The sequence below is a fragment of the Vulpes lagopus genome, chromosome 2 (genome assembly GCF_018345385.1).
Source record: "Vulpes lagopus strain Blue_001 chromosome 2, ASM1834538v1, whole genome shotgun sequence".
Classification (NCBI taxonomy): Eukaryota; Metazoa; Chordata; class Mammalia; order Carnivora; family Canidae; genus Vulpes; species Vulpes lagopus.
In genome coordinates, this window is record NC_054825.1 from 177,018,954 (window position 1) to 177,045,500 (window position 26,547).

The 26,547-nt window shown below is 56.3% G+C and overlaps 1 protein-coding gene across 3 annotated transcripts in view; it reads left to right on the top strand.

The window, feature by feature from the left end:
* The window catches only part of TSHZ3 (teashirt zinc finger homeobox 3), an 87,469-nt gene that overhangs the window by 50,557 nt on the left and 10,365 nt on the right, over positions 1 to 26,547 (top strand). For 2 of the 3 annotated variants that reach the window (XR_005986015.1, XR_005986016.1), the window contains exon 2: positions 25,562 to 26,260. Coding sequence is in view for 1 of the 3 variants with exons in the window: in XM_041743594.1 (XP_041599528.1) it covers positions 17,317 to 20,522 (3,206 nt within the window). In the remaining 2 variants the exon portion in view is untranslated. Of the gene's footprint in view, positions 1 to 17,316; positions 22,232 to 25,561; positions 26,261 to 26,547 lie in introns of those variants that run through there. The other variant, XM_041743594.1, reaches the window with a different exon arrangement.

Below are 26,547 nucleotides of genomic sequence, written 5' to 3' on the forward strand. Positions count from 1 at the left end.
CCCCATGCCAAGAAAGGTGCCCCCTGAACCTGTCTTGGGAAATGCCTCTGATCGGGTTGCAGGCCTTTTGCAGAGGACCGGGGCGTTTCATGGCACGGTGTTAGGACCAGGATTTTGGGGGCCCTCAGAATGCATCAGGGAATGGCAGGGAAGCAAGCATCAGCCAAGGGACGTGTGCCCTGATTGGTCCTGAGGGCCCTTCCTCATCCCCCCAAAGTCTTCCCAAAGTCTGGGGTTTCCTGAGCACCTGTTCTCCACTCAAAACTCTAGACCCTAGAACTGTCTGTTGGCCCCAGGAAGGGGTAATAAGCCACAACGTGTCCTCTCTGCACCAGGCAGCTGTCTCGTTCAGCTCTGACAACAGGGCAGGGGACACCCCTGCCTTTCCCCACCTGCCACACAAACCTCAGAGGCTCAGGACAGTCGGTGACACGATAGCAGGGCCCTAGTCTGGGAGGAGTGAGGGGACGGGGCCAAACTGGAGAGGAAAGGCCAAGCCCAGGACCCACAGGTTCCCACAGGTGAGCACAGGGCCCCACGTGTGGGTGCGGGCGCAGGCCCATGGGTGCTTTGGGTGTCCCGGGGAGATGCCGGGGAGATGCCGGGTAGCCCAGCAGCCTTCGAGGCAGGGAGAAAAGTGGCTCCCCGCTCGTCCTTCCACCAAAGTCAACGGTTTCCACACGCAGTTTACCCATTTATCTTTCTTTCCGCAATCAGCTGTGACTGGGTGACATCTTTACCCAGAATGCAGATGGGCAGGGGAAACAAAGGCAGGGGCATCTAGAATCCTGAGGCCTGCACCTCTGCATCCCGCCCCCACCTGCCCTAGCTCGGGGACCCGCCGTCCTACACCTGCTTTCCTGAGTGGGTGCTCTGAGAAGGGGCTTTGCCCGCTACACAGCCTGACACACAGGAGGTGCTTCAGATACTAAAACTAAATGGCTTTTTATATATGTCAAAATTTCTGAGCAGCCCCGGTGGCTCAGTGGTTTAGTGCCCACCTTCAGCCCAGGGCATGACCCCAGGGTCCTGGGATTGAGTCCCACATCGGGCTCCCGGCATGGAGCCTGCTTCTCCCTCTGCCTGTGTCTCTGCCCCTCTCTCTCTCTCTCTCTCTCTCTCTCTCTCTCTCTCTCGTGAATAAATAAATAAATAAATAAATAAATAAATAAATAAATAAATAAATAAATAAATAAAATCTTTTTAAAATTTTGTTTAAAAATTTTTTTAAAAATTTCACAGTACGTTCACGAGCGTGCACTTGTGAACATTGCAAACCAGGCGTCAGAGCCCTCCTTTGTGCCCCTCCTCGCCGCCCTCCCCAGCAGCGCTGTCCCCTCCTGCACCCCGAGAACAGCGTCCCCACCAGGCGAGACCCTTTGCCCACCGCACACCTGTCACACTCCCTACTCACACAGAGAAAACATTTCCCCGTTCCCCATTCCACAGGACGCCTTAGGGATCTTCCCACATCACGCTGTATAGAAATTTCTCATTCTTTCTAAAGTAAACTTTTAACTCCATTAACATAGACAAAGTATACAGGTTGGTGAGTTTTCCCGAGGTGGACACAGCCAGGTAGCCCGGGCCCGGGTCCGAGGCAGGGCGTTTCCGGCACCCGGTGCCTGCACCCACTCCCTCCCTCCCCGTGGGACACCACAGATCCCATTGCGACCCCGCAGATCGGTTTTGCCCAAGTTTGACTTTTGTATAAATGGATCCAGGGAGTGCATGACCTTTTGCGTATGGCGTCTGTCCTTGAATGTTCTGTTTGTGAGGGTCTTCCGGTTGTTGTGGATAATGGTTGGTCCACCCTCACCTCCGTGTACCGTTCTGCTGTGTGGATGGGCCATGCCACGTTGTCCACTCGCCGTTGGTGGACATTTGGGTGGTTTTGAGGGTTTTTTGCGATCCTGTGCCAAAGGATATTATGGTCTGGGTCTGCTGGCGGGCTGCGCGCGTGTTCCTGCGGGGTAGGTCTCGATGAGGAGAGGTGCCGGGTCCCGGAGAGGTGCACCTGTACCCTAGTAGGGCCGCAGCGTTTCGGCGGGGGTGCCCCGCTGTGCACGGTTGCGGCTGCGAGCAGCACCCCTGCTGCTCCAGAGCTGCTCTGGCGTTTCTCTCTTAACTCTTGTAAATTGCTGCATGTTGTTTCATGGTGTAGATGGCCCACTTTTTGGTGGGTTAGACTGTTTTTAGAGGGGTTTTTTTTTTTTTTTTTGCACATATGTGCGTATTTCTATAGTATGAATTTCTAGCTGGGTCAAAGAATATACGTGCTTTCAAATGTGATATACGCTGCTGAATTAGCTTCCATAAAATGATTATGTGATGCACTAATCAGCTGGTGAGAGTGTTGTTTTATGTTTCTTTCTTTTTTCTTCTCTTTCCCGCCTCTGTGGGTCTGTCTCTCTCTTTGAAGGATGGTGAGGTATTAGGGGTTCTTTTGTTTTTTTCTATGTTATTTTTATTTGTTTATTTTTTTATTATAAATTTATTTTTTATTGGTGTTCAATTTGCCAACATATAGAATAACACCCAGTGCTCATCCCATTAAGTGCCCACCTCAGTGCCCGTCACCCAATCACCCCCACCCCCTGCCCACCTCCCCTTCCACCACCCCTAGTTCCTTTCCCAGAGTTAGGAGTCTTTCATGTTCTGTCTCTATTAGGGGTTCTTGAATCTAGAACAAGAAGCACCTAAGTCAGGTTTCACAAATGTCAGCATAAATTAGCGAAATAGGGTATTTGAAGGGAAACATGTAATGTGATGCCAGCCCAGCCAATAGGCACCGTTTATATGTCGGTTTAGGGAAACCTATTGTAACAAATACGAGTGAAGTTGAAATCAGTGGGTATTTATATATGTCAGTCAAAATTATAAAACATTTGAAGCTTTGTTTCTTTAAACAAATCTGTTTAGGGAGATGACCTATCTCTCCTGGATATGACCTCTCCATATAAATGTTGGTCACGTGTGTGTTAGTAAAACTTGCTGTGTGCTCAGTGTGTGCTATGTGGGTATTGTCTGAGTGCTGGCTGAGTGTTGGGTGAATTCTGGGTGAGTACCGGATGAATGCGGGTTGAGTGCTGAGTATGTGCAGAATGAGTGCTGAGGGCTGGGTTTATGCAGGGTGAGTGCTGGGTAAGTGCTAGCTGAATGCTAGGTGCTAGCTGAGCACTGCATGAGTGCTGAGTGAGTGCTGGCTGAATGATGGGTTTGTGCAGGGTGAGTACTGTCTGAGTGCTGACTCCTGGCTGAGTGCTGGGTGAATGCTGGTTGAGTGCTGAGCATGTGCAGAGCGAGTGCTATTTCAGTGCTGAGTGCTCAGTGAGTGCTGAGTATTGGGCAAGAACTGCCTGAGTACTGGGTGTGTGTTTTCTGAGTTCTGCTGAATGCTATCTGAATGCTGAGCCAGTGCTATCTTTTTTTTTTTAATATGTATATTTTTTTATTGGAGTTTGATTTGCCAACATATAGTATAACACCCATTATTCATTCCGTCAAGAGCCCCCCTCAGTGCCTGTCACCTAGTCACCCTGTCCCTATCTGAGTGCTGTGTGAATACTGAGTGCTACACTAGTATTATTAAGTGCTGGCTGAGTACTGGTTGAGTGTAGCGTGAGTGCTTGGTGAGTGCTGGCTGAGTACTGGTTGAGTGTAGGGTGAGTGCTTGGTGAGTGCTGAGTGCCAGGTGAGTGCTATCTGAGTGTTAGTGGGGTGCTGGCTGAGTGCTGGCTTAATGTTGAGTGTATATGCTGGCTGAGTAGTGCCTGAATGTTGGCTGAATGCTGCCTGAGTGTTGGGTGAGTGCTATCTGCCTGAGTGTTGGGTGAGCCAGGTACTAGTTCTGGGCCTGTTGATCCGATGTCTCTTCCAATCTGTCCCCATGGTCTACTCCAAATGATTGCTGGTTGAATGCTAGCAAGTACTGTTTAAGTGCTGACTGAGTGCTAGGTAAGTGCTGGCTGAGAACTATCTGAGTGTTGGTGAGTGCTGGTTGAGTGAGTGCTGAGTGAGTGCTGGCTGAATGATGTCTGGATGCTAGCTGAATGCTAGGTGAGTGCTATATGATTGCTTACTGAGTGCTGGCTGAGTTCTAGGTGAGTGCTGTCCAGATGCTGGCTGAGTGCTGAGTGCTAGCTGAGTGCTGGCTGAGCTCTAGGTGAGTGCTGTCCCGATGTTGGCTGAGTGCTGGCTGAGTGCTAGCTGAGTGCTGGCTGAGCTCTAGGTGAGTGCTGTCCCGATGTTGGCTGAGTGCTGGCTGAGTGCTAGCTGAGTGCTGGTTGAGCTCTAGGTGAGTGCTGTCCCGGTGTTGGCTGGGTGTTGGCTGAGTGCTAGCTGAGTGCTGCCTGAGCTCTAGGTGAGTGCTGTCCCGGTGTTGGCTGAGTGCTGGCTGAGTGCTAGCTGAGTGCTGGCTGAGCTCTAGGTGAGTGCTATATGAATGCTTACTGAGTGTTGGCTGAGCTCCAGGTGAGTGCTGGCTGGTTCACAGGCAGTGCTGCAGGCCTCAGGGAGGCTACCATGCCAGTACCTATGCAGGGAGGGAAGGGCTGAGCTTCTCTATGGTCCCTGGGAGCCTGCTCCCAGTTTTCTCTGTGGTCATAAGCTAAGCACCCTTGTTGGAATCTCCTGAGAAATACTATGGCCTGGACTCTGTGGACTGTGTCTGTTCTGTGAGCTGGGAGGAAGGAGACGTGAAGAGATGTGGGAGAGGTTGGAGGGCCCGCGGGGCCACTCTGCCCTGCATCTGAGAGTGTGGAGGGAGCTGGCGGGAACTTCTGCCACTTGGCTGGTGGCAGTTCTTGGGCTAAGCAGCTGTGGACTTGACCGGGGGTTGTAAGAGTGTTGACTCTCTGGGCTGGGTGAAGGGTGCACGGGTGAGGAGTGCCGAGCCCCTGCTCTGTAGTGTATGTGGAGAGAGGTTTATGCCTGTGGTTAGCCACTGTCAAAGCTACGTGGGATAAGTACCAGAAGAGACTCGGTACAAACCATTATGCTAATAGTCATTCCTTGTATTTCTCTAAGAGTTAGAGTTTAGAGATGACTTTTCCACCCGTGGTGTCATCACTGAGGTTAAAGAGCTCGCTTGCAGAGGGACAGGTGAGAAGAGGTTTCCTGGGGAAGGTGGAACCAGCAAGGTCTTGGAGGAGGATATGAGGAGACAGAGCATGGTGCACAAAGTGAAAGAAACTTCTAGACCACGGAGGTCAAAGGAACATCGTCAGGGACGGGGTGGCTTGTGTGTCCGAGGACAGGTGGGCAGTGGGAGATAAACTTGGAAGGTACAATGGAGCTTGGTTATGTGGGGCTTTGAATCTGAAGGAAGTTTATGGGGGTGTATGGTCCTCTAATGCCCTTGTGATCTATGTTACCAGGGTCATCTTGACCACATAAAAGTAAAACTTGTGACTCTGACTCATTTATTTTGATGACTTCTTACTCTTTAAAACATCTAGAGTGTGTATTTATATCATATATATGTTGGATGAAGGAATGAGGTTTTGGATGGATGGAGGGATGGATGGATAGGTGGATGGATGGATGAGTGGATGAATGGATGGATGGGTGGGTGGGTGGATGGGTGGATGGATGAGTGGATGGGTGGATGGGTGGGTGGGTGGATGGATGAGTGGATGGATGGATGGATAGATAGATGGGTGGATGGATGAGTGGATGAATGGATGGATAGATGGATGGATGGGTGGGTGGGTGGATGGATGAGTGGATGGGTGGATGGGTGGGTGGGTGGATGGATGAGTGGATGGATGGATGGATAGATAGATGGGTGGGTGGGTGGATGGATGGATAGATAGATGGATGAGTGGTTGGATGGATGGTGGGTAGATGGATAGATGAATGGATAGATGGATGGATGGATGGATGGATTGATGAGTGGTTGGATGGATGGTAGGTAGATGTATAGATGGATGGGTGGATGGGTGGATGAATGGATGGATGGAAGGATGGATGGATGGATGTAAGGATGGATGGATGGATGTAAGGATGGATGGATGGATGTAAGGATGGATGGATGGATGTAAGGATGGATGGATGGATGGATGGGTGGATGAGTGTAAGGATGGATGGATGGACATAAGGATGGATGGATGGTAGGTAGATGTATAGATGGATGGATGGATGGGTGGATGAGTGGATGGATGGATGGAAGGATGGATGCATGGATGGGTGGATGAGTGGGTAGACGGGTGAGTAGATGGATTGGTGGATAGATCAGTTGCATGAATCAGTTGCCTCCTCTTCCACGTGAGTCTTCATTCCTGTTTCGTGGAAGCCATCCATTTACGTCCTCCCTGGATATAGCTCTTTTGGTGTCATGGAGAACAGCCAATAAGGCCTAGCAAGAATTTGAATTGCACGTCCGTAGCACACTTTGAAGAGGCCCCTCGTAAGGACTACTCCAGATTTCCTCAATCTATTGCCCTCTTCTCAACTGTGGCCCCCCAGGTTTTGAGATCACTGAGTGCACAGATAGTCAAGGGCTCTCCTTGGCTTAGTAGCTGCGTCGTTGGAAACCACAGGCTACCCGTGAGGATCGCTCTGTCCAGCCTCCAGGAGATCCAGGCTCTAGAGCTGAGGGCGTGTAGGGCCTGATTCTTCTTAGCCGTTAGCAAAATTGACCATTGCTCACGTGTGCCCTGTGAGAGGTCTGAGCATGTGCCTTGCCCCTAATAATTCACCGAAACCCTATTTGTTGCTGTCTGAAATTGCACCAAGGAGAGAGGATTTTTGTTTGGGTGAAGTGTGCTTGAAACCGGGGGGCGGGGGGACTCCGGAGGTCCCCACACTGAGTATTTATTTACTTTTTTATTGTCTGAGGTAATTGCTTTGAATCTGTGTCTTCGATATATTTACGTTTCCTTGCAGCAGGGCGGCTGCCCAGACCGTAGCAGAGCGCATCCCCCAGAAGCAGTGAGGGGAGCGTGATCCTGGAGCCGAGGGAGCTCTTGGGGAGCCTCCCGTCTTCCTGGCTTCCTCTTTGACCCCCGTCTCCCACGGGGAGGGCCTCGGGACGGGAAGGGGGGCTGTTCAGAAGGGCCACGGAGATGGCCGAAGGAGGCTCTTTGGTTTGCAAGGAGAATCCACAGAGAGAAGCTTCAGAAGTGCCTTCTTGCCCTGGGGCGGGAGCTCCACCTTTGGCTTCTGGAAGCTTCCCTGCCACCTCTGCAGGCATAGGCCTTGGTCTGGGTGCTCCATCTTCGGAAGACGCTGGGGTCTCCAGCAGCTGCGAGGTGTCCCCGGGACTGGCTGTCACTGGCCTCCTAAAGACTCGGCAGCAGCCTGTTGTGGCCTGAACAACCGCCGGCCACTCTGGCTGTGCTGGAGGGTGACGTTGCCGTCTTCACGCCGACTTCATCCGCCAATCGGCTAATGCCATGCTTTTCTTGGCATGAAAGCATCGCAGCTTTATTAGCACAGTGATACCCAACTGAACAAGCGTTCATCTTGCACATTACATCAAATTAACTTGTACAAAATTAATATTCCTGACCTCGCTCGTGGGAAGAACAATCAATCTAGGGGAGGTTGTCATCCCAACGCGGCTAGCCTTCTGGAGAACTCCTGACCACTATAGCTTCAGCCACCATGTCCTTTCGCCGGAGCCTAGCCGTGCCCTCCTGGTTCCTCGGGCCCAGTTTTGGCCGTGTGTGGGGTTATCCTGGCTCCTGCGAAGCCCCAGTGCCCAACGGGGAGGCCCCTGGTTTCTCCCCAGGGCCATCCACGAATGCCATCTCTCCCTGTCCCCAGGGCCTGCGACCTCTGTCACCGCAGATGGCTTGGGTGGGTGGTGCTAGGTGTCTAGGTGGGCGGATGGAGAGACCGCATGTCTCTGCTGGGTGGTGACCTCCCAGGCACCAAGCGGTGCGTACCCCTCCCGAGAACCAATCTGTCCCCGTGGTCTACTCCATACCCCGACAGAGGCCCACAGCTCAGTCTGAGCCCCTTGGTGCTGCCCAGCGCTTCGGCTAAGCTTGCCCGGACTCCCGTCCCTCACTTCCTCCTGCCATCGTCTCCTCTCTGGACCCAAAAAGCGAGTCCCCCAGCAGTGCTGCTCCTTTGAGCCCCCTCCCCATCAGCAGCCAACAGGATGGGCTCTGAGTTTCCTTGGGAGCCCTGAGTTTTGGGGTCTGATTGCTGCCTAGAGGCTGAAAGTGGACCCAGGACCCAGGCCTAAGTACCCTGCCTGTCACCGCCCCCCGCCCTCCAGGCTCCCAGCAGCCCATTTTAACAGGGTTCAACGGTCTCAGAACCTCTGGGGATAACTCTGGGCCCCAGATCAAGTCGCACAGTCGGGGCAGTTGCTGCAGACCTGGCTACCCTCGCAGGAGAGAGACCTGGGCAGGATTAACCCCAAGGGCACAGTGCACGGGCACTCTGTGGGATTCCTTTGTGGAGCGGAAGTGCTCCTGTAAAATGGGGCAGTCCTCCCGGATTTTCTAGGTGTGTTTAGAACAAAGTGAGGTTTTGGTGAGGTTTTCTGGGGCTGTCAAGCTCTGTCCCCATATAGAAGAAGGTGAGTCAGGGCAGAGGCTGCCCTGGAGGGGGCTGGGCGCAGCCTGGGTGTGGGGGAGGCTGGGGGCTGCAGCCTGGGTGCCCGAGGCGGCCCTCCCTGCAGGCGCTGAGTGAGGGCATCTGGTCTAACCCCACCCCCACGGGATCGGGGAGCCTGGGAACCTGGAGGCAGGTGGAAGCGGGCGGAGCTGTGAGCTTGGTGCAGCCCCTGTCTGCTAACCTCCCCGGAAGTCCTGAGGATGCCCAGGCCTGGGGGGAGGGCGTGTGGGGTCAGAGGTACTAGTTCTGGGCCTGTTGATCCGACGTCTCTTCCTTCTCCGCCTCCTTCCCTTGCTCTTTGTTTCTCTCCCTACCTGTCCTCCCTCCCCCCTGGCTTTTTTGCTAATCTGTAGCCCACAAGGTGGCCAGAAGGAGGAGGAGCCGAGCCTGGGCCACTCGGGAGCTGGTACCCAGCCCCCCAGGGACCCCTTCCCCCGAAAGGCAGCCTGCAGGCCTGGGGCGTGGGAGACCACCAGCCAGGAAGCCTGCATTTGCGCGAGCAGGAGGCAGCCCGGAGGCCGGACCTGAACCCCAGCCACAGGGCACCCCTGGGTGGGCCCAGCAGGTCCGAGGAGCCCCCCTTCTCTCTGCAGAGCCCTTTCAATGTGGGGAGGTCCTTATGCCCGCCCTCGTATGCAGCCCTGGCTTCTTCACAAGCACCTGGGGGTGGGGGGGGCAGGATCCCTCACCGTGCCCGGGAAGGATTGGGGCTCCGGCGCCCAAAGCCAGGCTGGTGGCCCTGGGCACCCCACGTGGCAGGAGCCCGGGCCCAGGGCCTCGCGGTCTGTGACGGGCTCACTGCGCAGCAGGCCCTCTGCCTGGTGTAGGCCAGCACCCTGGTGGACGGTCTCCCGGGGGCCGCTGCGGAGGGGGGTTCCCAGGTGCTGGGGAGGGGCTCCCAGGTGTCCCCTGTCACTCCCGGGAGTCTGCTTAGTCGTGGGCCCAGGGGTGGGGGGCCGGGGGCTCCCGAGGCGGCCAGGACGCCCCACGTTTGATCCGCGTGCTTCCGTGTCTGAGCATGTCCTGAGTCAGGGAGAGGACTCGGGGCCTCCCTAGGGGGCGGGGGGTGGGGTTCATTACAGCGGAACTTGGACTCGACGTGTGGAACGGGGACGGGGGCGTCGGCTGTGGAGGCAGGTGCACACCGGCCCTGGGGGGGGGGCTCAGAGCACTGGTTCCGGAGCCGTGGCCGTCCCCGCCCGCTGTTGGGGTTCAGGCTCACTGCCTGGGCCTGTCTCCCAGGCACCTCCCAGCCCCGCGTGTGATCCTGTGTCTGGGGGCCCGCGGGGAGCCCTGTGGTTTGCGGAGGCCCGAGGCTCCGGGCTGGTCCTCCTGGGGCTTCCGGGCCTGGCAGGACACTGGGTGTCCTCACCCCCAACGGCCGCCTCGGCTCCGGGCCAGAAGCCACCTCCACGTGATCTGGTCACCAGGGTCAGCTGAGCCCGGAACGTCTTGGTCATCTCCTCGGCTGGCTACACTGCTCTTAAAAAAAAAAAACAAAATTAAAAAAAAAAAAAAAACGGGGACACCTGGGTGGCTCAGTCGGTTGGGCATCTGCCTGCCTTTGACTCAGCCATGATCCCGGTTCCTGGCGGGTGGGGGGGAGGAGGAGCCCCGCATCGGGCTCCCTGCCCCACGTGGAGTCTGCTCCTCCCTCCCTCCGCTGCTTCCCCTACCTGGGTGCGCTCTCTCCATCTCTCTCTCCGTCTCTCTCTCCATCTGTCTCTCTGTCTCTCTCTATCTCTCTCTCCGTCTGTCTCTCTGTCTGTCTCTCTCAAATAAATCCTTTTTTTTTTTTTTTAATAAATCCTTTTTTAAAAACTAAATAGACCCACTTAAAACAACAACAAGAAACCCTGCATCCTTTGAAAGCCCGAGTGCTGGCGGTGGGGCGAGGGGGATGGAGACAGGCCCGAGCCTGCAGCCCCCGGGCCTCTGTCCTCCCCAGGCCGCCCCCCCCAGGCCCTGTGTGCTCCCCGCCGTCCGTCCTGGCCCCTGGAGTCAGGTCTCCTGCCCATCTCTCCTCCGATGGCCATCACCCCCCTTCCCTGCCCACGTTCCACCCCCACGGGGGCCCCGTCCCTTCCTTTCCCCATGTTCCTGGCTCCTCCGGCTCTGGCTGTCTCTGTCTCTTGGTCTCTCCCTGTATCTCTCTCTGTCTCTGTGTCCCCCAAGCCCCCATCCTAATGGATTCTTCTCTCCTCTCCCCATCGTTCTCCTCCGTCTCTGTATGTTCTGCACAAGCCCTTGGACTTGGACGGGGCCGTCCTCCCCCTGTGCCCACTGCCCTCGCTCCGTCCCAGGCCCTGGCTGCTTCGGGGACCCGTGAGGGGATCACATGCAAAACAGGAGGCGCCCCTGTGCTTTGGGGAGGAGAGGGAGCAGGGATCTGAGGAAGCTTTACAGGCAAAACCCCTTCGAAAACAGAGGGCCCACGCGGAGCCTTCAGTGCAGCCCAGGAACCGTGACAATGCGCAGGGCCAGTGTACCCTGAGGTTGGGTCTGGGAGGCGGGACAGGTGCAGCCGCGCCCCCTCCCTCCCTCCCGCCACCTGCCTGGGCGGCCGAGAGCTCTGACCCGGGTCGCTGCGACTCCTTCACCTCCTCCGCTGGGGGGAGACGTGCGACAAAGGCCATTGCCACCTGCCCAGCAATGGAATCCGTTATGCCGCACCGCGCCGGTTGTAGTTCCATCAAACGTGCTCGTGTCTTTTTTACCTGGTGGTTGAGTTCATGACGATAATAAATATCGATGAGGGAGCCGCTGCGCCCAACCCGATTACAAGGTGGCCTGGCTTTTCACTCCTTGGACGCGTCCACCATCCCCATGGACACGTCCGTCCTCCCCGTGGACACCTGGGGCATCCCCTTGGACACGTCCGCCGTGCCCGTGGACACATCCGTCCTCCCCTTGGACGCGTTCGCTGTGCCCGTGGACACGTTCATCCTCCCCTTGGACACATCCATCCTCCCCTCAGACGCGTCCGTCCTCCCCGTGGACATATCCATCCTCCCTGTGGACACGTCTGCCATCCCCATGGACACGTCTGTCCTCCCCGTGGACGTCCGTCCTCCCCTTGAACTTGTCCGCCGTCCCCTTGGACACGCCCTACGTCCCCATGGACACATCCGTCCTCCCCGTGGATACGTCCATCCTCCCCGTGGACATGTCCGCCATCCCCTTGGACACGCCCTATGTCCCTGTGGACACATCCGTCCTCCCCGTGGGCACATCCGCCATCCCCTCGGACACACCCACCGTCCCCACAGCCACCTCTCAGGAGGCATGAGCCCAGGGGACCCCTCCTGCAGTCAAGTCCCCTCTGCACCTGCACTGACTCCCGTGGGGTGCAGCCGCGGGCTCGGTGGCCCGTCTCACCTGGCGGATCTCCAGCACCTCCAGCACAGAAGGGGGCTCGTTGAATCACCTGCCCGGCAGGTGGACCGCATCATGTGCACCGGGTGGGAAGCGGTTCACACGCACGTGCGCACCAGGCACGCCCACTGGTTGCCCTCCCTGCCGCTCGGGGCTGCTGGGCCGTGGGAGCCTGCAGGGAGCCCTGGGAATTTCGAGGGCCTGTTTCGCAGGGACATGTGGCTCTCCCGAGTCCCCTTCCGCTCTGCGTCTGTGAAATTGTCCCGTTCGTTCACCTGCCCAGATACGCTCTTGGCCTTGAGCTCGGCCAGACGGCCTGTCCTGGTGCTGCGTCGCGGGGAGAGGCAACGGGGTGTCCCCAGGGCGGCCGCGGCACATCTGGAACGGCTCACCTGCTGGAGAGAAACTTCTTTGCTGAGCCCCTTGGGGGGGATGAGCCAGGAGGCCCCGTGTGTTTGAGCCTTCGCAGCTATGGGTCTGGTATGGATGGGAGCCCCCCGCCCCCCGCCCCCGACCGGGTCCAGCTGCCTCCCCACACGAGCCCACCGGAGTCTCAGGTCCGTTTTTTGGGGGGACAAGAGCCCCGAGGATGACGCCCTCCCGGAGAGCGGCGTTTGGGTGTGTGCACCGCCTCTGCAGGGCTTCCTCCCCTCTTCCCAGGGGTGCGGGCTGTCGTCCTGTCTGGCCCAGGGACGTGTCCCCGGGCAGAGGACTTGTGCTCAGAGGGAGCCGGTCTGGGAAGGATTTGGGATCAGACCCCAGCACGTTGCCTTGCTCTGGGCCTGGTGGGGTCTGGGTCTGGGTCCACGCAGATGCTCAGGTCACTCATCCGTCCGTCCGTTGGCTGCACAGATGCATGTTGGGGGGTTGCATGTGGCGGCCGCAGGCTTGCCTTAGGCGCTGGGGGTACGGGCGCTGGCCACACAAAGCCATCCCCGTCCTGAAACGTCTGGCTCCAAGCAGGCGATTCCAGTGCTGGGCCTTGTCCCTGGAAGGGAGAGGGCACCCAGGGCACCCAGGGCACTAGGGGTGCCGAGCCCCCGGGCATCGCCCCTCAGGGTGTGAGCGTTGGGTGGCTTCTTTGCGGGGGGCACATGGGACAGGGCTGGGGCGGGGGACTCCCTGATGTGGGGGGCGGTGGCTGCGCTGGAACCAGGAGCAGGGGCACGTGCTGCCAAGAGGGACCTCCAACTCCTCGGCTCCCACGGGAGACGGGGCCCCTGAGGCTCACCCGGTCCCTGCAGGGCTGTGACGACGTAGAACAGAGGCCCTGCCTTGGAGGGTCCAGAGGGGGACGTACCCCAGGTTAGGGGCAGCGAGGGGCTCACCCAGCCGGTCGCCAGGTGCCCCGAGGCTGTGCTGAGTCGCGGTCTGCCCAGGCCCCAGGGAGGGGAGGTCCGCCGCTCACCCAGCCCCCTGACGTCCCGCTGTGCCCTGTGACTGACTGCAGCCCCCGTCCCCCCCAGCCTGACCCGCTGTCCGGGACCTCGTCCCTCTAGCCCAACAGGGGATCCTGCTCCTTGGTCCAGGGAGGCAAAGGACTAACAGGTGCCTCGGCGGAGTGTTCACGAGGAGCCCGTGCTCGGGGGAGGGAGTGTGTGTGCCTCAGTTTACCCCTTTCTCAGGAAAGCCGTAAAGTGGGGAACGAGACAGAGGGCGACCCGACCCGTGTCGCACAGAGCGGGGCCCAGGCCTAGAGGAAGGACGTGCCCCCTGCTGGGCATCTGGCACGGGGTGGGGGGACGGCCCATGGGCGTCCTCAGCCCCTTCCCTCCGCCCTGTGTGCCGCATCCAGGGCTCCTCCCCACCTCCCTCGCCTTGGTTCAGGGTTGAGTGACAAGGGTGGCCCGATGCCCTGGCCCGATGCCCACCTATGGTGGGAGGGAGCACCTTTGACCGCGGAGGGGGCGCCGACAGGACGACAGGCAGACGCGCGAGGCTCCGCCTAGGGGGACAGTCCTCACCGCGGGGCCTGGAAAGGACTCCGTGGTCCGAGCGGACGGCGAGGTCCCTGTCCCCGCGGTGTGCGGCAAGGCCAGGGGTGGCTGCAGGGGTGTGTGTGGGGGGGAAACGCCACATCTCCTCCCTGGGACCCGGGGCCTCTCGGCTCCGAATGATCACTCTCCTCGGAGCAGGTTCTGTTCCCACCAGGGGGTTGGCCCTACTTCCCTTTCAATATTAATTTCCTCTTCAGTCACCGGACTGGCGGCGTTCCGAGCGGATGGGGGGATTTGCAAAGCGTGTTGGAGGGCGTCGGGGGCCCCGCGCAACGGGCGGGAGCCAGTCGGATGGGTGAGGTGCCGCCCTGTGCCGAGCCTCCCGGGGTGCCCTGCGCTCCTGGGCAGCAGGTGGACGGCACGGCCACCGGATGTCCCCACCCCGGCGGGTGGCCTGCACGCCGCAGCGGGCTCTTGCATGTGTGCCGCTGGCCCAGCTGCTTCTGGCTGCCCGGCGTCCCCCCAGAGCTGCTTCCGCTGGGCCATCTCTGGGGATCGCTGCCTGTTGCAGACTTGATTCCGTGGGAGCCGTAGTGGGAGCAAAGCGCCCAGAGCATGGGTCCGTGCTGCAGGCTCTGGGTCTGCCCCTGTCCACGGGGCCAGGCCTTTCCTCCTTGTCAGCTGTAGGGATGGAGGCGGGGGGCTTTCCTCCTCCCTTCTATGAATGGAGGCCCTCGGGCGGAAGCATTATGCACCTGGGCACCGGGGCGTCTGTGCGGGCGGCGGCCTGTGTCTGTGCCCCGCGCACCCAGCTCCAGCTCCCCTCCGAGGGGAATGCACACCCGCCCCGGACGCTCTGACCTGCTCGTGCTGTGCTGTGTGTCCCCGGCTCCGGCGACCGGCCAACCAGGTGTGCCCAGGCCCAAGAGGGTTCTCGTGATGCAGGACTTCCTTTTTTATTTATTTTTTTTTTTTTCAGGACTTCCTTTTTTAAATAGTTTTCAAAGATTTTGTTTATTTATTTGAGAGAAAGACGGGGAGAGAGAGAGAAAGCGAGCACGACTGGGGGGTGGAGAGGGGGAGAAGGAGAGGGAGAAGCAGGGAGCCCCAGGCGGGACTCGATCCCAGGACCTCAGGATCGTACCTGAGCCGAAGGCAGGCATTTGACCAACTGAGCACCCCCCACCCCGCCGCCACCTCCGGCACCCTTAGGGATGCAAGACTTTCATGCTCAAACCAGGACACTTCCAGGCAAACCGTGACTCTTGGTCAGTCTACACCCTTGGCTGCCCTCCCTCCAGCCCTGCCGGCCCTGCTGGGATTTGGGAACCACATTCCAGGATGCGCCGCAGGCCGAGGAAGGCTGAGGTCGGGCGAGACGGAGATCCTCTTTCTTCTCCTCTTACTCCTTTTCCATCCGAGGCAGAGGCATCCGCCTTCCCGTGGCCCACACAGGAGCCTCCCGCGGCCCTCCCGGCGTGTTCGCCTGGCCGGACGGAAAGAGCTTGTTTGCCGTCTCCATGTGTCCTTGCAAAGTGCGTGGCCTCAGACGTGAGGTCCACCCCAGGACCTCCTGGGCCGTCCGTCAGGGGCGTTCCGTGGCTCGGACACCAGGCCCTCGCTGGGCTGCTGGCGGCCCATAGGCGAGTGTGTGGCCGGAGCACCGTGCCGTGCTCGCTCTGCTGACCTCAGTGTTGGGGCGTCCCTGTTGTCTCCGCCTAGGATTCTTGGCACTCAAAGTGGGGATTTAGGAGTGAAATGCAACCACACTTGACCGGACTGGAAGAGCAAGGGGTGGAGATACCTTGTGTGTCTTTCAGGACGTCTTCTTTTCCTTGAGTCATTTCACTGCTTCTTAGTGTATGTGTGTGTGTGTGTGTGTCCTGATGTCAAACTGACGGGAGGCAAAACTTTAAAATTCTGGAAGTACATTCCACAAACGAAGCTCCCTCTTCCTTCCTGAGGGTTTGGGGTGTTGCTTTGTTCGGGTCCACAAAGCGTTAGCACTGCAGCACCCTGGGCCGCGCGACGCACCGCACCCCCCGGCCTCCTGACGCAGGCGTGTTGAGGAGCTGGCTGGAAGCCGTCCCCTCTCCCCATCCGTCTGCCTTAACGTTGCTGCTCACCACAAGGCCTTGGGCCAGGCCGGGTTGTTGACGAGACCAGCCCAACCGGGCATAGTCTGGTGAGGAACACCCTGAGTCCCTGGGTGCAAAGAAATGAAAATAATAATAATAAAAAAAAATAATAATAATAACAAAAGCTGTTCCCTTCACATGAGCGTGGTCCTGGGTTTGCGTCTCCGGATGTGCCTGTCCTAGAACCCACGGCGCCCGGCCCTGCCCTCCACCCCCCGCCCCCCCAGGACGGGCACTCTGGATTTATATTCCCAGTTACATTGCTTTCCAGAAAGACAAGATCCCTGTTGGATGCCCACGAAGCTTATGCTGAGTAAATATTGACAAAGTAGTCTAAAGAGCAAACACTTTGACATTTGTAAGGTCCACTGGAAGGTCTTGTATATATTTATACAGCAGGAATGAGCGCCGCATACCAATTTTCCTGAACTTGTTCTGACATAATTCTGCATGGAGAGTGTGTGTGCAGGTGGCTGAGAGGGCAGCTGAATATACACACGGAGGACGGGGCCAGGGCTGGGTCAGGGTCTTCTCTCCCATCTGGAACAGACCCGGAAAACTTACTGTGAGCTTTTGCGAGACCCGCTCTTCCAGGAGGAAGAAAAAAGAAAAAGGAAAAGAAAAAAAGAACGAAAGAAACCCCCACAAAAACCTTGTTTTTTTTTTTTAATTTATTGCAATTGATGTACTTTCTCCTTACTTCGTAAAAATTTTATTGATGTTTTCGTACTTTATATTTATTAAAGATTGAGCCTCCAAAAATGTAATGAGTAAAAAATGCTTGCTTAATTTAAATTGTGAATCTGTCTGTTAAGAAATGCATTAGGGGTAGGAGAAGCATAAGACATATTAATTGACAGACAGGAACTGCTGTCTCTGAGGTTGATACAAGTAATTTATTACTTTAGAAATGAATGCCACCTCCAGAATGTGCTTCATTAATTTCAAATTTAGTTTTAATTTCAAGCTGTTGCCCCTTGAGAAGAATAAGGTGGCAAATTATGTTTGAAGAGCAGATTTTTTTTTCTTTTTTTTTGCTCCAAAGAAACACCACATTTTAACTATTTAATTTTACAAATACACGTGCCCGTCTACTTTGCGGCGTCTTCCCTGCGAGTCGAGAAGAGAATGTTCTAGGTAGGCTCGGCACTTAACTAACGCTCTTCTTTCTTTCTTTCTTTCTTTTTTTTTTTTTTTTTTTTTTCTCCTTCTTTCGCTTCCCCTGCCGGTCGCTCCCTTCCCCGCCCGCCCCGCCACCTCGACGCCTGCCCGCACGACGCCCGCCCCGGCAGCCTACGTGTCCGATGAGCTAAAGGCCGCCGCCCTGGTGGAGGAAGAGCTGGACCCCGAGGAGAGCGCGGCAGATGGGGAGCCGTCGGCCAAGTACATGTGCCCCGACAAGGAGCTCGCCAAGGCCTGCCCCAGCTACCAGAACTCCCCGGCGGCCGAGTTCTCCAGCCACGAGATGGACAGCGAGTCGCACATCAGCGAGACCAGCGACCGCATGGCCGACTTCGAGAGCGGCTCCATCAAGAACGAGGAGGAGGCCAAGGAGGCGGCCGCGCCGCTGGAGGACACGAGCGTGTCGGACAGCCTGGAGCAGATGAAGGCCGTGTACAACAACTTCCTGTCCAACTCCTACTGGTCCAACCTGCACCTCAACCTGCACCAGCCGTCGTCCGACAAGAACAACGGCAGCAGCAGCAGCAGCAGCAGCAGCAGCAGCAGCTGCGGCAGCGGCAGCTTCGACTGGCACCAGAGCGCCATGGCCAAGACGCTGCAGCACGTGTCGCAGAGCCGCGCGCTGCCCGAGCCCAGCCTGTTCAGCACCGTGCAGCTGTACCGCCAGAGCAGCAAGCTCTACGGCTCCATCTTCACGGGCGCCAGCAAGTTCCGCTGCAAGGACTGCAGCGCCGCCTACGACACGCTGGTGGAGCTGACCGTGCACATGAACGAGACGGGCCACTACCGCGACGACAACCACGAGACGGACAACAACAACCCCAAGCGCTGGTCCAAGCCCCGCAAGCGCTCGCTGCTGGAGATGGAGGGCAAGGAGGACGCCCAGAAGGTGTTGAAGTGCATGTACTGCGGCCACTCGTTCGAGTCCCTCCAGGACCTGAGCGTCCACATGATCAAAACGAAACACTACCAAAAAGTGCCTCTGAAGGAGCCCGTCACCCCCGTCGCAGCCAAAATCATCCCCGCCGCCCGGAAGAAAGCGTCGCTGGAGCTGGAGCTGCCCAGCTCCCCGGATTCCACGGGCGGGACCCCCAAGGCCGCGATGGCCGACGCCAACGACATGCTTCAGAAGAACTCCAACCCCTACATCACGCCAAATAACCGCTACGGCCACCAGAACGGGGCCAGCTACGCGTGGCACTTCGAAGCCCGCAAGTCGCAGATCCTGAAGTGCATGGAGTGCGGCAGCTCCCACGACACCCTGCAGGAGCTCACGGCCCACATGATGGTCACCGGCCACTTCATCAAGGTCACGAACTCGGCCATGAAGAAGGGCAAGCCCATCATGGAGACGCCCGTCACGCCCACCATCACCACCCTGCTGGACGAGAAGGTGCAGTCCGTGCCGCTGGCCGCCACCACCTTCACGTCGCCCGCCAACACCCCCGCGAGCGTCTCCCCGAAGCTGAGCGTGGAGGTCAAGAAGGAGGTGGACAAGGAGAAGGCGGCCCCCGACGACAAGCCCAAGGAGAAGGAGAAGCCCTGCGAGGAGGAGGAGAAGTACGACATCTCTTCCAAGTACCACTATTTGACTGAGAACGACCTGGAGGAGAGCCCCAAGGGCGGGCTGGATATCCTGAAATCCCTGGAAAACACGGTGACGTCAGCCATCAACAAGGCCCAGAACGGCACCCCGAGCTGGGGGGGCTACCCCAGCATCCACGCCGCCTACCAGCTGCCCAACATGATGAAGCTGTCGCTGGGCTCGTCGGGGAAGAGCGCGCCCCTGAAACCCGTGTTCGGCACCAGCGAGATCGTGTCGCCCACGAAGAGCCAGACCCTGGTCTCCCCGCCCAGCAGCCAGACCTCGCCCATGCCCAAGACCAACTTCCACGCCATGGAGGAGCTGGTGAAGAAGGTCACGGAGAAAGTTGCCAAAGTGGAGGAGAAGATGAAGGAGCCGGAGGGCAAGCTGTCCCCGCCCAAGCGGGCCACCCCGTCCCCGTGCGGCAGCGAGGCCAGCGAGCCCATCAAGATGGAGGCGACGGGCGACGGGGCCTTCAAGAGCCAGGAGGGCAGCCCCAGCCCGCCGCGGGACGCGTGCAAGGAGGGGAGCCCCGCGGCCGAGCCGGCGGAGAACGGCAAGGAGCCGGTGAGGCCCATGAGCAGCGGCCTGAGCAGCAGCACGGCCATCATCACCGACCACCCGCCCGAGCAGCCCTTCGTGAACCCCCTGAGCGCCCTCCAGTCGGTCATGAACATTCACCTGGGCAAGGCCGCCAAGCCCTCCCTGCCGGCCCTCGACCCCATGAGCATGCTTTTCAAGATGAGCAACAGCCTGGCCGAGAAGGCGGCCGTGGCCACCCCGCCGCCCCTGCAGTCCAAGAAGGCGGACCACCTCGACCGCTATTTCTACCACGTCAGCAACGACCAGCCCATAGACTTGACGAAAGGGAAGAGTGACAAGGGCTGCTCTCTGGGTTCAGTGCTTTTGTCACCCACGTCCACATCCCCGGCAACCTCCTCATCCACGGTGACAACGGCAAAGACATCTGCCGTCGTATCATTCATGTCAAACTCGCCGCTCCGCGAGAATGCCTTGTCAGATATATCCGATATGCTGAAGAACTTGACAGAGAGCCACACGTCAAAGTCCTCCACTCCTTCCAGCATCTCCGAGAAGTCTGACATTGACGGGGCCACGCTGGAGGAGGCCGAGGAGGCGACGCCCGCGCAGAAGAGGAAGGGCCGCCAGTCAAACTGGAACCCCCAGCACCTGCTGATCCTGCAGGCCCAGTTCGCCGCCAGCCTGCGGCAGACCTCCGAGGGGAAGTACATCATGTCAGACCTGAGCCCCCAGGAGCGCATGCACATCTCCAGGTTCACCGGGCTCTCCATGACCACCATCAGCCACTGGCTGGCCAACGTGAAATACCAGCTTCGAAGGACAGGTGGAACGAAGTTCCTCAAAAACCTGGACACTGGCCACCCCGTGTTCTTTTGTAACGACTGTGCGTCACAAATCAGGACTCCTTCCACGTACATCGGCCACCTCGAGTCCCACCTGGGCTTCCGGCTCCGGGACTTGTCCAAACTGTCCACCGAACAGCTTACTAATCAAATAGCACAAACCAAGTCGCCCTCAGAAAAGTTGGTGACGTCCTCCCCCGAGGAGGACCTGGGGACCTCCTACCAGTGCAAACTCTGCAATCGGACCTTTGCGAGCAAGCATGCCGTTAAACTCCACCTTAGCAAAACACACGGGAAGTCCCCAGAGGACCACCTCCTGTACGTGTCGGAGTTAGAGAAGCAGTAGCATTTGCTTTCGACGGAAATGACTGGAATTTGCTTTGAGGGAGAACTGTCGCAGGCACCTTAGGGCCCCCCCCCCCTGTCTTGTTCTTGGCACATGTTCTTATTTTAACTGCAGAGAATCGCTCTGGGCTGGACCGTTTTGTATAACTGTACAGTGTTTAATAGAGGTGCATAATCAGCTGTTGTTACTGGTAAACTATGAAGGTTAAAACGCAGTGGTAAGTGTTTGGAACTTTGTGTAAATGGGATTTAGTTGTGAGCATCCCCTCGATGCCTCAAGCTGCATGCATTAACAGACAGTTTAATTAAGCATTTATAACGAAATCGGGCACACTTTTTCCACGCGGCTCGAGTGTGCTGGCATTTCTCACCCTTTCATCTTTAGCCCTCTGAGTACTTTGAAGCACTTTTGCATTAATTTGGTTAAAAAATAAAATAAAATAATAATAATGTATGAAGCTCTGTTTTTTAAACTCCTTACCAGCTTAGTTATAATTAATAATATGAACCTCCATTTATGCAGGTCTGCAGGGGTATAACACGCCTTGAAATTTAAAAGAATATTATTTTCACATTGAAACATAGATGTATATATTGTATAGATTTCAGACTCTCTTATGGAAAATGTGATTGTGGTTTAAATGACCTTTTTTCCTGCATTTATAGCAACAGTGTTTTATGTACCTGCTATGCTCCGGGCATAAGCCGTGCCTATGTATAGTGTATATTTCTTTCTTTCTTTCTCTCTTTTTTTTTTTTAAATTTCTTTCTTTTTTTTTTTTTTAAGGTCTATGGATTTTGTTGTTGTTGTTTTTCTTTTTTACATGCAAACATTGTAAATTATACAGAAGATACCACAGATAGCATTTATAAAGTATACAGAAACATTATCTGAAAGCAAAGTATGATTGTTTGTTTTGCTATACAGTACATCTATATCGATAGAGGTTCATGTTTAAATTATACATATTTATTAGCATCATATTATCGTTTGTTTTGACCGGTCTGAATACATGAGGCCAGGAAGTGACATCCATGGCGGGCATCAGAACTATTTTGCACATGATTTTTAAAGGTATTTATTAGAAATCAAAGAACGCTCGAAAGCAACTCAGTGCTCAAAGGGTTAAGTCTATTTGAAAAGAAAAAGAGGAAAAGAAGAGAAAAATAAAAAAACAAAAAATCAAAAAAAAATTTAAAAAAAAGAGCAACAGCCACAAAAAAGAAGTTGTACTGTATCTCCTAAGCATTGATAAAGCCTTTAAAATGTTTGTACTGTAATACTTTGCTTAAAAGTCACGAGGCATTCTGTGATACGACCTCTTTCACTTATTTATACGCCCTCTCGGTTGTTACTCCATATCGTAGGATGCCTTTTTATTTCGATTGGTAACTTTCTGTTTTGTTCTTCCTAATTATTCTCCCAAGATCCCACACTGCAGCTTTATCTTTAGGCTTATGAAAGGTAACCCGTGGTTACCGGCTCTCCGAGTGATTTTGTTCCTCTCCATTTTTGGCAGTTAATTTGCAGAAGTAAATGACAGCTGACACCATATGAGAACCTATGTATAAAATATTGGCATGTAAGCTGCACAGACACTGTAACACACTCTGTGCCCTGTTTTGTTGTTGACAATGAACCACCATTATGTGACTCTTCATATAACCCTTTTTTCTACGGCAGCATTAAAATCGTCTTTTTTGCTATAATTTTGTGTTGCGTTCACCATTATGTCTGAAATGTGCTACGACTCACGAGCACATTAAAATTAAATTGTATGCGATCTGTTTACGACTGAGTCGGTTGCTGTGCCTGCCAGGTGCTGGCAGTCGGAAGCTGCCCGTAAATCAGGGGAGTTTTAGTGAACTTTGGCGTTTGGAGAGCGGGGAGCCGTGTCTCTCTCTCTCTCTCTCTCTCTCTCTCTCTCTCTCTCTCTCTGTCTCAGAGGCTGCGTGGACAGAATTTTCCCTGAGAAGAAAACGTCAAAGGGAGGGAGGCATCTGCGTGAGGTTAGAGGAGGCGATGTTAGAAGCCACCGGTGGCCGAGCAGCAGGTGCCACCTGGTGACCCCCGTGGGGTGGGGGGGTCTGGTCTCCCTTCTGGACGTGCGAGCGCGTGCGGGCGTGCGGAGTCAGGGCCCGAGCCCTGCAGGAGGCGGGTCCGCGGAGAGAGGCCTTCAGAAGACCCGGCCCAGGGCGGTGCCTTGCTGCCGATGCGGGCTTTTCACGTAGCAGACAGCAGAGCCACGCAGGGTCGGTGGACTCGGGCGTCCGGAGCTCCCCGCTAAGGCCACCCCGGAGGACGAGGTGCGGGGTGGCCGTGGGGAGGGGGGTGGCGCCTGAACCCGCACACGGGAGGGGTGGGGAGAGCATTTATATGATAATCACAAGCTTTTATTAGCCCTGGCAAATCATGCCAACAAAACGCCGGGAACATCATGTAAAATTGTAAAATACCTTTATTACTACATTCAGACGACTCTCGCAGTTATGCAGGATCGGAGCTCCTAACCTAGAATTATACAAATGAGAGATGTATCACATCCGTGTAATACATAAAACACCTCAACTTGGGGAAGAGGGAAAAAAAAAAGAAGAAGAAAGAAACTCTTTTATTAAAAATTTAAATTAAACCCTTTCAGAGATGTTCGGCAACACGCCCACGTCCCTTCCCCATCGTCCCCACCCCTTTTGTCAAGACGAGTCCCAGATTCCTGTCTGCTGCGCTTTCTCTCCGCAATCCACGTCTCTCCAGGTCTTGAGGGAGAACCTTGCTGGGGTTGCGGACGGCCTTGACACCGCGGGAGTGCCCTGCACCTGCTCAGCCCCAATGGGGCTCTGTCCCCGGGCGGGGAGCACTGGGCTTTCCCTTCCGAGGGACGGGCCTGTGCCGCCCCCCCCCACCCCGGCCCTCCTCGGCCCGGGTCCCTCTCCGAGTGGTCGTGTGCCCCGCGGGCCTGGACCTGGGAGGAGTGCGGCACACGATGCGCTCCCCCCGGGGGGCCGGCTCCCCCCTGGAACCGGGGCTCAGGGGACAGCACCCTCCCTCTTGTGCCTCCCGCATCTTCACATCCTGGAGCCCAGATTTCCACTCTTGAATTTTTCACAGGTTAAATATAGCATCGGTTTATTAGAATCCAAAGTCCTGCGTCTAACAGATTAAACTGACAACACTTCCATCACCACCGGGCCCATGTGGCTTGAAGGGAGATGGGATTTGTGCAAGGGAGGGTGCCCCCCTCCCCCCCACCCCGACTTTACGGTTTGGGAGAAGAACCTGACACTCAGCCCATCGCGTCCTCACCCCACCTCAGGATTATCTTCAGGACTTCCCACTCGGGGCGTGGGAGTGAGGGCTTAGAGCCAAGGTGGGTACCAGGTGATGGCGCCCGTTTGGCACCGGGGGTTTGGCGCCAGCAAAGGGGCGCCCCGGGGAACGGGGCCCAGAAGTCAGTGCCACCTCGGGAGGAGATGTAGTCAACTGGGAAGTCGAGGGCCCTCATCCCGAATTCAAATCGAGTTTGACGTAGTGACAGTGCCCCAGACCGTGCATCCCGGGAGGAGGCTGAGAGGGGCTGGCCAGGGCCTCACCCCGCTTGCCACCGTAGGGCCATTTACTCCGGAGGTCACCGAGCCCTGTGCTGGCCGGAGAGCGGGCCGTGGCCCGCAAGAGCCTCCCGTTGCCAGCCCAGCAGGACCCCGATTGTCTGGAGGCAACGCGGGCGGATCTCGAGCGGGCATTCCCAAGCCCCAGTACTTGCGCCCCGCTTCTCCTGAGGTTGGCCCTGGTGGAGGATGCGAGTACGGGAAGGGACGGGGCCTCCCGGGCAAGGCTTTAAAGGGCCCTGCGAGGAGGAGGAGGAGGAGGGACGGTGCCAAGTGAGGGAGGTTTTAATCACAGGTGTGTGGGTGACCCCGACCTCACCCCGCCCAAGCCCGGGCTCGTCGCAGCCCCACTGTATATCTTCCAGCCATCACATTTACACAGTATCTTAAAATAACATTTGTGATAAATGTGCAATTTAACTAATTTATGGTGCTATGATGTGCTCAGGGCTACATGCAAGATGAAAATCTTAAATGGAGCTTGAACAGCTCACTTCACAACAAGAAATCAATATGCCACATCTTAGCTATTCGCTGCAGTCAACATTTAGCAAAAATATCAGTGATGTATCTTTAAGTTTTAGGCAGCAAGAATTCTATAATTAACCAAAATCGTACATAGTTAGAGAGGGTTGGTTATGATGAGGACCCAGATCTCCCTGGCATCTCCGTTCTATTTTCATTCTGCAAAAGAGAAAAAAATATATATACATATATATATTGATAGCCACCAGAGAGCCGCTTCTCCCCAGGGTGCTGTGTGCTTAGGTGGACGTGTGAGCCTCCCCAGCAGAATGCAGGGCCGTGTGGTCTCCGCCAGCCGGGAGGGAGTCCTCTTCTCAAGCTCAGACGGCTCCGGCCAGGTGGGCTTCCGGGGCCCCAACCCCTGACCACCACCCGCCGCGCCGCAGGCCTGGTGAGCCAATAAGACAGAAGAGAGAAGAGGCCCCGGTAGCCTATTCGCAGTGCTGGGGAGCGCTGAGGAGGAGACAGGAGCCCATGGGAAGCAAGGCTGCCTTTTGCAAATCCGGTGTGAAAACTTGTTGTCTCCAGAGATTTCTAAGTCATCGAATGGGAAGGAGACAAAAAAAAAAAAAAAGAAAGAAAAAGAAAATTTAAATGATTTTATTTTTTTTCCTCAAATTCATCTGTGAAGTTGTCTCGGAATTGGAGAATTGCAACGGCATGTTGTCCTGTGGACGATGTAGCACAAAAACAGCGAACGCGCTTCGTTTTATAGGGAAGCCAACGTGAAGATGAAAACACGCGAACCCCAGCGCCTCTCTTTAATGATAGATGCCTCAACCTTAAAATAATAGCTATTATCCTTTTAGCTAATGGAGAGAATTACCATTCTTGCTCTGCCAAAGATAGTTATTCTTTTGGTAATAGAAACACTAACCGTTTTTTTTTTTTTTTTTCCCCCCTCCCCAGGGATTTATCAGTAGGCGCCTGTCATCTTTGGCAAAGGGAAACCTGAAAACGCATCTCCCGTGGGACCCCGGTGCCCGTCGCCGCCTCTCGGCCCCGCGGCTGACCCCGGGGGACACGGAGAGGGAAGTCGTGCCCGTGAGCCCGCCCAGTTCCAGGGTGCGCTGGCCTCCGCAAGCCATGCTGTCGTGAGCTTCGGGAACAATCCGGGGAAGGCCTCGGCTCCGTGTCTCGGCACACGGCCCCTGGGGAAGGAAAGCTCCTCTGGCAAACCCCACCTTCCTTCCCGTGTGTGGCGTGGCGGCAGCCGAGGGCCCCCAGGGTCAGGCCCAGAGTCTGCTTCGCGGGGACCTGCTGGCTGTCCTCACGCTCTGCATCTCCGAGCCCGAGGGGGCGGGCGATGCTGCTGGACTCCCGGGCACCGTTGTCTCCCCTCCCCAAGGATTTGCCGGGGGGCCACCCCCAGGAGGATCTAAAAGGCAAGCAAACCCGGTGCTGGGTGGGCTTTGGCAGCTCCTCGGGCATCCGGGACCACCTTTGATCTGGGACCTCGCTCCCCGTGGACCCGGGCACCACAATGGATTTGCCAAAATTGCTGCTCGGTGGCCTGACCGTCAGCCCAGGATGTCTGGACAGTCCCGGACAGAGCCAGTGACTCGCTCGGGCCGCGGCGTGGGACGCCGGGAGCGACCTAAAGCAAAGGTAGCGGCTTCTTCATGCTCAGCATTCGGGGAGCGGGCGGGTGGTCAGTCCCTTAACCTCCCCCCACTGCCCGGGCTCCAAAGAGCCAGGTGTGGTCAAAATTAAACCCCCGCACGATGGAAGATCAGAGGCACCGCTGCTCCACCACCTTTGTGGAATGTCATGTACTCGTATATTCTTGATAAATCATCCCTGATGATAATGATGATAAGCTAGGTGACCTCTTTCCGGGGATGAGCATCCACAATTAGCTCCACCCGGGAGTTAGGACGCGCTGTTATTTACCG